General features: G+C 42.8%; 1 protein-coding gene across 6 annotated transcripts; it reads left to right on the top strand.

Moving 5' to 3' along the window:
• Positions 1-556: 556 nt before the first annotated feature.
• On the top strand, positions 557-5,990 carry mzt2b (mitotic spindle organizing protein 2B). 6 transcript variants are annotated; one of them, XM_062413450.1, is made up of 5 exons: positions 557-653; positions 844-1,053; positions 1,164-1,324; positions 3,830-3,967; positions 5,243-5,990. In XM_062413450.1, exons 2-5 carry the CDS (start codon positions 878-880, stop codon positions 5,389-5,391), a joined length of 624 nt encoding a protein of 207 aa, XP_062269434.1. In that variant the 5' UTR covers positions 557-653; positions 844-877; the 3' UTR covers positions 5,392-5,990. The 6 variants fall into 6 exon arrangements, with proteins under 6 accessions (XP_062269434.1, XP_062269436.1, XP_062269433.1 ...); XM_062413452.1 differs by having other exon boundaries at positions 622-758; positions 3,833-3,967; XM_062413449.1 differs by having other exon boundaries at positions 622-758.
• Positions 5,991-9,716: the final 3,726 nt, after the last annotated feature.

Here is a 9,716-nt window from a genome sequence, read left to right as displayed (position 1 = left end):
CAATCCCGCAAAGACTTCCGGTCTCGTTCCCTAAGCCCCATCACAGTACAATACCGATATCTCACTCAGTTTATTCCCCCCCCCCGAAAAAATTTAATTTACTGTATGTGAAATTTTATTGTATCTTGGTATTATATCAATGGTGTCATAAGTGGAACCTAACCAGAAACTGCAATTTTGGCTCTAAGCTTCTTCTATTACGCATTCGCAATGCAAACTAGTCGTGTCGACGCTAACAAGAAGCAAATCGTAAATATGCGAAAATAAGCTGACGTCCTGATGAATGTGTCAATTCATCAGCTTAAATTATTTATAATCAATTTTCATAGAAATAATAGAAATAAGGGAGCAATGAATAATCAATGTCTAAAGAATCACATAGTCCAGATATTTTTTTTTTATTAAAGGGCTTATATTCAATTTTTTGAAAACAGAACATTAATTTTATACGAAACCATCACAGTCTGTGGTTACCATAGAGACATATTAAAGAGTAAAAAGGAACGATAACTTCTTTGAACCCCTATCACCAGTACGAACTACAAGTCCCACCATGCAGCGCGATTGGTCATGTGGTTATGACGTATTTTTCGCGCGTCCCCCCGTCCTGATCAAGAACAGCAGTAGAGTGGAAACTCATCGCAAGTCTCTCAGTGCGTATTTATACATTTTCACTTAAAACAACTTTGACTGTGATTATGACAATGTGCTTCCGGTCTTTTCTCATGTGATTGATGATACTCGTTGAGGGGGTTGAGGTATATCTCTTCCATGTTTACATTCTGGGCGCCCAGCTCACTGTGCTCAACGTTAAACCCGTGTTTCCCTGTGCCTGGTGTACAGCCACACGTCCTCTGCTCTCAGGCATCCACCACTGATGTCTCAACAACCGCAGCAGACTCTGCCCTCCGCCCCTGACTCCCCCGCTCTGGTGGTCACCTCCAACGTGCAGAAATATGCCATCAAGAAGAAGAAGGTGCTCAGTCCCGAGGAAGCGGAGCTGTATGAACTGACCCAGGCTGCAGGACTCACTATTGACCAAGAGGTGTTCAAGTAAGCGCACTGGTACCCGGGAGGAAAGCTGCCTGTGGTGTGTGTGGAGGAATACACTGAGGCGAAAGGCTGTTTGTCTGTTTCTCATGCTCCTCCTCTTGTTCTCGCAGGATCATAGTGGAGCTGTTGAAAATGAACGTGGCTCCTCAAGCAGTCTGCCAGACACTGAAGGCCATGTGTGCGGGTCAGAGAGTGGCCGACAGCTGCGGCGGAGAGTCTACTTCAGCTGCCTCCCACACCACCATTACCACAGCCCCCACAGAGCCCAGAGGTGAGTGTCTGGATAGCTGGGAGCAGTGGGAGCAGTGGCAATTAACTGACTGCATCGCAGGTGGAAAGCCAGAAGGTGTTTCTCCGTATTGTGGCGGAGGAGGTTTTTGCTCAGGTTGAAGCTTTTCATGCTGTAAACTGCTCCGGGGCTGATCCGGGGCTGCGCATCAATATCAGAACATTTAAGTCACATATCTACTTGTAAAAAAGGGGCCGATTGCTGAAACATGGGGATTGCTGGGGATTACAGAAAAATATTTTGGCTACTTATAAACGTCAATTGTAAAGAAACAAAACATGATTGATAGTGATAAAGGCTTTGGGTGGGATGTTATTTTTCATTAAACTCAATACAAAAACCGATATGGCGTCATCCTGATTAAAGCCCTGCAGCAGAGCCATTTCGCTAGTGGATCATTTGTGTTGTATTATTCATATATAGTAGTTATTATAGTATTCACAGTTTAAATATCCGTGGGGGTGGGGTGTTGGTTTGCTAGACCTTTGTGTTTGAATAACAAAATGTACCAATATCCCAGCTGAAGCCTGAATTGTCTTGACTGGGTGATTTTGAAGGTCTTGAAGCTTATGTGTCAATGTACTTACTCTAAATATATACCACAGACGGGGTTTCACAAAAAAATATCATGTCATAGCAAGTGGAACTAATAAGTGCAACAACCGCTTGTCAAAACGACACAGCACCACCTTTCACTGGTAAAATGAAATGGAACCTATTCATTATTCACATTCACTGTGCATTTCGGGCACTGACATCTCAACTGCTGCGTTAATGTGTCATTGTACTAACCTCTTTATATACATGGTATACACTACTAGCCCTATTTACGAGCGGCAGATATAAATATACACAGGTGGAAGTAGCGTAGTTGTAAATCCATGCTGGAGAAATTGTGACTTATTTGATACTGTGATACTGAAAAAAACATCAGACATGACATCACATCAAAAGCTGTTAAAGCACTTGGCAGTTATGTCAAATCAATTACTTAATGACTAATTCATGTAGAGATCATTTAAAGTATTGGGCCCCAACACAATCAATTCAGCTAATTATGTAGGATGTAAATCTGATTACAAAGCTCAAATTCAACACGGCTGAAAGGTTGTGAGTGCAGGGCTGCCATCATCCTGGTTATAATTTAATGTGTGAACACATTCCCAGTCAGAGTAATGTGAAGGTTTCCTGTTCTTTCCATAATGCTCAAACTACGCCATCACATTCAAAAGACTTATTTCAAAATAACTCAATATTTATTTAAGTGCATTTTATAGATATGAAGATGCAAAAATAATGATGATAATGAATAAATAATGATGATGAGATGTGATGTTGGATCAGTTCACTACTTTCTATAGAGCAAATGAGTGACTACGTTTTGGTCCACTGCCAAACTGAGACCTTCAGACCTTCCCACTGAAGGTCTCATCTACACCCTCTCCCAGTCAAGAGGCGCAATTTTATAGGTTTAATTGAAAGCTTTAATGGCGGCTGCTTTCTCTTTAACCTGTTAGAGGTCTAGGAGACTGGTATTGTTCATACTTTCCCATATAGAACAGAATTCATTTTGACTGTTGTTAACTGCAACTCAGGGTTATTGATTTCTGGCACTCGAGATGGTGGAATGATAATACCGGACGTAGTTAAAGGTCCAGTGTGTAAGATTTAGGTGAAAGGGATCTATTAGCTGAAAATTAATATGAAACAATCCTAGTCATGTTTTCACCTGGGTGTAATTATTTATTTTGTATTAATTGTTGTTTTCTTTACCCTAGAATGGGCCCTTTATATTAAAATACTTTATATTTACATCAGGAGCAGGTCCTCTCTACAGACTGGACAAACTAAACACCTTTTTGAGTTTTCATGACAACTGAAGCTGCCACAGATTTTCTTTCATGTTTGGATGGGGGAGGGTGAGGTGAGGGGGATTCGGCTGCAACAGGCAACTTCACCACTAGATGAACTATAGCAACTGGAAACTCTCAGTCCATTGTCATTTCATATCTGACCCGGCTACAAATGGCTGAAACACCACTGGGTATGTGCTGCAGAGGGAGTGGATCCCTGTGAAGTAACGGTCCCAACTTTCGGAATGTTTTAATGCAGGGTTTTTTTCTGACGAACTTTTCCTTTCACTTAACCTTTGTATTCTCCCTGTGCTCTCTGCTTCTCCCGTCCCTCTTCAGGCATGTGAAACGCTCACATTCCTCCGTTGAAGTACAGTACGTACTGTAGCAGAGGGTTCTTGTCCTTCACTCTGCGTCGCCTACACCCCCAACTAATTAAATTCCCTCTTCACTTCACCCCATAATGAGCTTTTGCACTTGAATGGCGGTGAACTGAAGACCAAGGTTATACAGTAGAAGGTCTGATAAGATGATCACCACTGTGTGCGCACCACTTTGCTTTCTAAGTTCCTTTTTATTCCCCATGAATTCTGTTTTTTTCCCCTTTTCTTTCTGTCCCTTTTGTTTCCTGAAGAAGAGGACACTTTGGTCTCTGGAAAGAGCCCTAAGCCTCCTGCCGCTCCCCCTTCAGCGTCTGGCCTCAGAGCCACAAGGGTCAACACTAAGATTGCGGTCTACGGCCCCCAAGACTCTAGCTCTCCTCACTCTCAAGGTCCCCTCTGGTGCACTGTGTCCCTCACCTCCATCTGTCTGCTTGCTTGCCCTTTTTCCTTTCTTATTATAAATGTCGGGGTTTGTGCCGACACTTAATTCTGTGTTTTGACTGCTCTTCCCATCTCATAACTGTGCAGAGTGAAAAATGTTGTATGCATGTGTGTGTACCTGCATGTGTGTGTGTGGATTGAAAATGTTTGCACATTTCATTCTTATTTTGTTTTGAAAGTGCCTAGGAAGTCGAAAAGAAATCCTCCGATACCAGTTAATGGTTGAAATGACATTATATTCGGAAAGCTTTATTTGTGGGACTCTGAATTGATGTAGAAATTCCAAAATTCGTCTCTCTGCATGAATGTTGAACAGAACAGAAAAAATAGAATTCCTTGAATATTTCACAGCAATTGAGGAAAATAGAATTCAACTGTCTGATTTTCAGTGAAAGCTAGGCTTTTACAATATACTGGATATAAAAATCTCCTGGGGAGAATACAAATTTCAGAAAAGTATTTGGACAGTTGCACTTTTCTGCTCCAATTTCTGAACGTTAGGACATTTTAACACACTGGACTGCTAAATGTTTCTTTGGCAGCCAAGTGTCCTTTCCTTCTGAGGTGGAGTTGTCTGTCTGTGTGAGTGAAGAAGATAAATAATGGGGCTTAAAAAACAAAAAGCAATAATCGATCTCTGTTGGCCGGTGCACACCGGAAAACTAGAAGAAGATGAAGGAAATGAGAGATTTCACTCGAGACAAATCATCTAAACTTTTGTGATTGTGTCTTAACTGAACTGAACAAGAATTTTAAAATCTAAAATTATTTATTACACCAGATATGAAGTTGGAAAATTCTTAAAAACTCCCCATTCCGTCTGGTTGTTGCTGCTTGGTACTTACTGTAATAAAAGAGTAATAGTTTTTACTAAGCCTTCTTGACATTACATACTGAATGAAGAGATATACAGATCCAAGATAAATCTCCTCAGACTCAGCCATCAGAGTGCATAATTGCTAAAACCACTTTCTAGTCACTTCATGGTGCATGCTAGATTAAGGTGTGCAATGTAGATGTGCTATGTTAAGAGAAGGTAAAGAATCTGTAACCATTTTCTCTGACGTCTTATGTGAAATGCATATTTTCTCATCTGTTTTCCTCGCCATTGTCCTTTACATTTTCGAAGGTGCCTTGCTGCTTGGAATAAAGTTAAGGCTGCAGTAAGAATAACTCCTCCTTCGTCCGATCTTTCATCTCATCATATGTTTTCTTCCTGTCAGCAGTGCGCAGTAAAGCTGGAGCGAGCCACAGCGACAAGAGCAGAGAGGGCCCAAGCCAGAGAGTGCAGCGGCAGCCCAGCGCCACCAGAGGGCAGAAGACCAAGAGCTCCGGCAGCAGCAGTTCCTCCTCTCAGATCAATTCCACATGAGACCCAGTTCAATGTGAGACCATTTGTAAATACCTTTCTTTGTGTTTAACTTAACTTTCTTTTTTACTGTGTAACCTGTTTAAAGGGTTGGTTTACCCCAACCATAAGAAGCTGGTTTATTTGTCTCTGCCTTATTTCAATGGAGCTGAACAGAACAGTTAGAAATTTAAGAAATTAAAACATTTGTATATTCAGAAATAATCACCAGATTAATCCTCAGATCTCAGTGTGCCATTTTTCATTTTCTGATTCAACATAGTTCCAATGATAACGCTTCACATTGAGGTCTGTGAATAGCCACAGATAACTAAAAACCTTCAAAAATGTTAAATGCAGGACTAGATAATAGTGTTAAGTGAGAAAATATGGAACATTTTGGGTAAACCCATCCTTTAAAATTCTAACATAATAAGAAATAAGAAAGTTTTGAGTGTCTCCTACTCATTATTGTTATGGCTGTTGCTACTTTAAGTGAGCCAAGCCTTTTGTCGCCTTCTAACATGCAACAGGCTTAAAGAAAAATTATAATGTTGTTATTCAATGTGCTGCTTTTTATAATTCTATAAATCTTTGATAAATCCAATAAATGATAAACATTCTGAATGTCTAAAATGCCTCTTTTTTATTTTATTTGTGAGAGATGCACCAATCCCCCTGAATAACTCAATAACTCAACAGAATCCAATTCTGATACTATTACACACTCCAGACAAGTTTTAAGGAAAAATACCTTAATAATAACTGTTTGGCGACACTATCCCTGTAGTGCTGAGCTCCACAGAGAATTATGGAGCTTTCATCAAACTCTGTGTATATTCTATATTATCTGAGAGAGTGTAACATCCAAGTCAATAATTAAAGTGATTGTGTGAAAATCACTGGAATCACATAAACCTAATGTAAATGTAGGTCAGGGATTGTTGGGGCACTTATAATTGAATTGGTTGCCAAAACAGTATTTGATGTGGATTTTTCAAGTCGTGTCAAGATTTTATCTGAGCTGTTACCCATAATGCATCTGGCATGTTTAATATTTGTTTTGGCCTATTAAACTATCAAATATGTAATTTTCCATTATTACACCCCAACAGCAAAAGTCAAAGAAAGATGGGGCTTCAACAATTACCTTCACAGATCTCGGTGCAGTGGTAGTGTCTCTCCTCTCAGACGCCGGATGAGTGCAGCTGTTATGTCTTTCTATTCCTGAATGGCTGAAAATCGGCTCTGAACCTTGAGGGAGGCAGGTTACTCTGTGATGGAGATGAGACACCCATCTGTAAGTGTCCCTTTCGAGGAATGCTCGCTGCTATTGATCCGACTATTAATCTCATGGTCTCATTGATTTTTCTTTTCTTTTCTGGCCCATGATAGTGAGAAGTGTTGTAGATACACCGGCCGAGCACCTTATTGCATACTCTATAGTAACACAAGGTAATTCCTCCCTTTGCTCTCAAGCATCCTCAGTTCTTCTTGCGATGGATTCCTCAGCATGGTGGACACTTTGCCATTTTTCTCCACGTTGACTCCTCACTTCTGCAGAGACTACGCATCCATGCTGCCAATCTCCATGTTCATAAAACCAGGCTTTTACTTTGAGGCATGCAGGAAGGAGCCATAAAAGGATGAACATGTTCAGCAACAAAACTCAGCGAGCAGATCTGGATCTTCAGGCTTGCGTGTCCGTTGTTCTGAATTGTTTCACTTCCATCACATGGGGGCAGTAGAAGCACACTGTAATTGAGCTTGTCCCTTAGTGGGCCCAAGTCTGCTTTTCTCAGCCTTTCCAGAAAGCTGATAGCTATCGTCAATGAAAGTTAATCTCAGAGGAATGCGTTTTGTATATGTCGACTCGGTGCATTTGAGACAAAGCATCCACTCATGCACAGACACACTATACCTCAGAGGTGATGCCGAGACAGACAGAGGAGCGTGTGTGTGTGTGTGTGTGTGTGTGTGTGTGTGTGTGTGTGTGTGTGTGTGTGTGTGTGTGTGTGTGTGTGTGTGTGTGTGTGTGTGTGTGTGTGTGTGTGTGTGTGTGTGTGTGTGTGTGTGTGTGTGTGTGTGTGTGTGTGTGTGTGTGTGTGTGTGTGTGTGTGTGTGTGTGTGTGAGAAAAGCAGGCAGGCAGGCTGCAGGGCTTTATGTAGCTGCAGGGCTTTTATGTGGCCGTTTGTCCTGTTTATATGTTCCTGCCTCTCCTCTGCGCTCTGCATTGATGGCAGCGTGCCTGTAATTGATGGCACCATATTGCTGTGGTGTAGCAGGTTTAATGGGGCTTGACAGAGCAAGGGAAAGCAGCATGCAACCAGGGAGGGAACTTAACCCCTTCACACACCGCCCCACCCTCCATCCGTGTCCCCGTCCCCGTTCTCCGCCGGCGCCCTCGCCTGTTCCCCTGGCCCTCGGCGCCCTCCCCCTGCACATCGACACGTGCAAACCCAAACGAGAATACAAATGGGCCCTACTGTGATTAGCTTGTTTACGACTCCCACTGTTATCAGTGGTCATGGTGCTGGCATTTTGGTTCATGATCAAGGAAGCTCAGACACCCCTCTGACTCCACTTCCGAAAATAAATACTCGCCAGCTGTTTGTGCTCTCCACTGTTTTGCTCGGAGGAACCTAAATGTGTTTGACAAAGGTAAACGGCTGGGAATTTATTCCCTCAAACTCACTGCCAGACTGAACTTCCCCCGGCGACCCACAGGGGCCAGTGTGGATCCGAGCTCCTGACACGGCCTTCCCCTGCCTCGGATTTCCATAAGCATCTGGGTCCAGCTTTTCTGGGATGTGTTCATTTTCTTATGAGGGAATTTCATAGGCAGACTCTTCTATTAAACCGGGGAGCGCTATCCTTCACTCAGATGCAGCTCACATGTGAAGTTGTGCTCGGGCATGGACACACCACACGCGCCATTAATCAACAGGGACGATGAAATGATGCTATTGTGCGCGAGGCAGGGTGAACAGCACATTGAAGAATGAGCTGCTGGCAAATCATTAATGTAAGGTGTTGGTCTAAAGCAAGTTCTCACACTCTCTGTTCAAGCTGTTCCCAGGTGACAAAAAACTGGGAAGAGACACTATTTTAAGAGCCGGTATCACACCTCTCTTTCTATTTTTCTCCCCCCCCATCACTTATAATCCCTTCTGAATTTCTTTCTCTGTGGGAGCACTCGGCTGCTGTGTGGAGGAATATCATCCACTTTTGGCCCTCTTCTCTCTGTCATCCCCCTTTCTCCCGGGTATTATCCCATCCCGTGAACCCTTGGACCACATTTCTCTCCAAATTTATGGGCCACTTTCCCCCTCACTTGTTGTCTCTCTACATTCACTCCCTGCTCTAACCCCGTCACTCTCCATCATCAAACACACCGTCCTCCGCCTCCTCCTCTACCGCCCCCACGCTCCTCGCCATCACCCTCCTTGCCAGGCTCGCCGCAGATTGGCTATTTCCTGCACGCCGCCCAGCAGAGCCCTTATCAGAGGCAGAGTGCTGATTGTTGGTCTGTCTCTCAGGCTGACTGACAGTCCGGGCTGCGCTGCTGAAATGCCTGATTTGGTCAATGTTTGTCTGTGGGGCCTTATCTCCACACCTTATATTAACTGCCTTGACAGTGTGTGCAGGCAGTCTCTCTCCATCTTGTTGCACCCCCCCTCCGCCCCCTTGCTCGTCCCCTCCACCTCCCTCCACTCACTGTCTCTATCTCCATTGACTCTCGGCTGCACGCTACAGTCTTTCAGCCAAACATTTTCCTGCTGATCCTCCTCTTCCATCATTCCCTCCTCGCTCGCAGCTGGATCAGCATCTTAAGCACCACGGATGCCACTTCATTATTACTTCTTATTTCTTCCAAAAGCAATCATGGCCACATACTGTTAGTGATATATTGTATTTAACCACGCACGCAGATATTTCTTTGTTTTTTCTAAATATTCACCTCTGACATTTCTGCAGGCAAATTGAAAACAACGGACAAAAAAATGTGCAGGTCATAGCACTAACGAACGAAGTTTGAACTCACCAGAAACAACTATTTCCAGTAACAGTAGGTCTGTTAGTCTGGATAATCCAAACATCTTGCTGTGAAGACATTTAATTGATACTCAGTTCATGGTTTGAAATCTCTCATAAAGTCTATAAATATTTTAACTGCTTAAATCTTTCATATTTTATTTCTTCAGTTGTGTGTTTCAAGTAGTTTGTATGGAACTTAAATCATTGTAAGTGCTTATTAACACAGCAGAAATAACCTTACTTAAACTAAAACAAGTAGCTTTGTCTCTGTGTCTTCTGCAGGTAGAGTAATCACGGTACGTACTTCTCT

This window comes from Platichthys flesus, chromosome 19, assembly GCF_949316205.1.
Source record: "Platichthys flesus chromosome 19, fPlaFle2.1, whole genome shotgun sequence".
Classification (NCBI taxonomy): Eukaryota; Metazoa; Chordata; class Actinopteri; order Pleuronectiformes; family Pleuronectidae; genus Platichthys; species Platichthys flesus.
This window is presented reverse-complemented; position numbering and strand designations above follow the sequence as displayed.

Excerpts from the sequence above, each read along its gene's own strand:
- mzt2b (XM_062413450.1), top strand. The coding sequence starts at position 878 with ATGTCTCAACAACCGCAGCAGACTCTGCCCTCCGCCCCTGACTCCCCC. Across the intron at positions 1,054-1,163 it reads ATTGACCAAGAGGTGTTCAA|GATCATAGTGGAGCTGTTGA; the intron begins GTAAGCGCACTG and ends TTGTTCTCGCAG. Across the intron at positions 3,968-5,242 it reads TAGCTCTCCTCACTCTCAAG|CAGTGCGCAGTAAAGCTGGA; the intron begins GTCCCCTCTGGT and ends TCTTCCTGTCAG.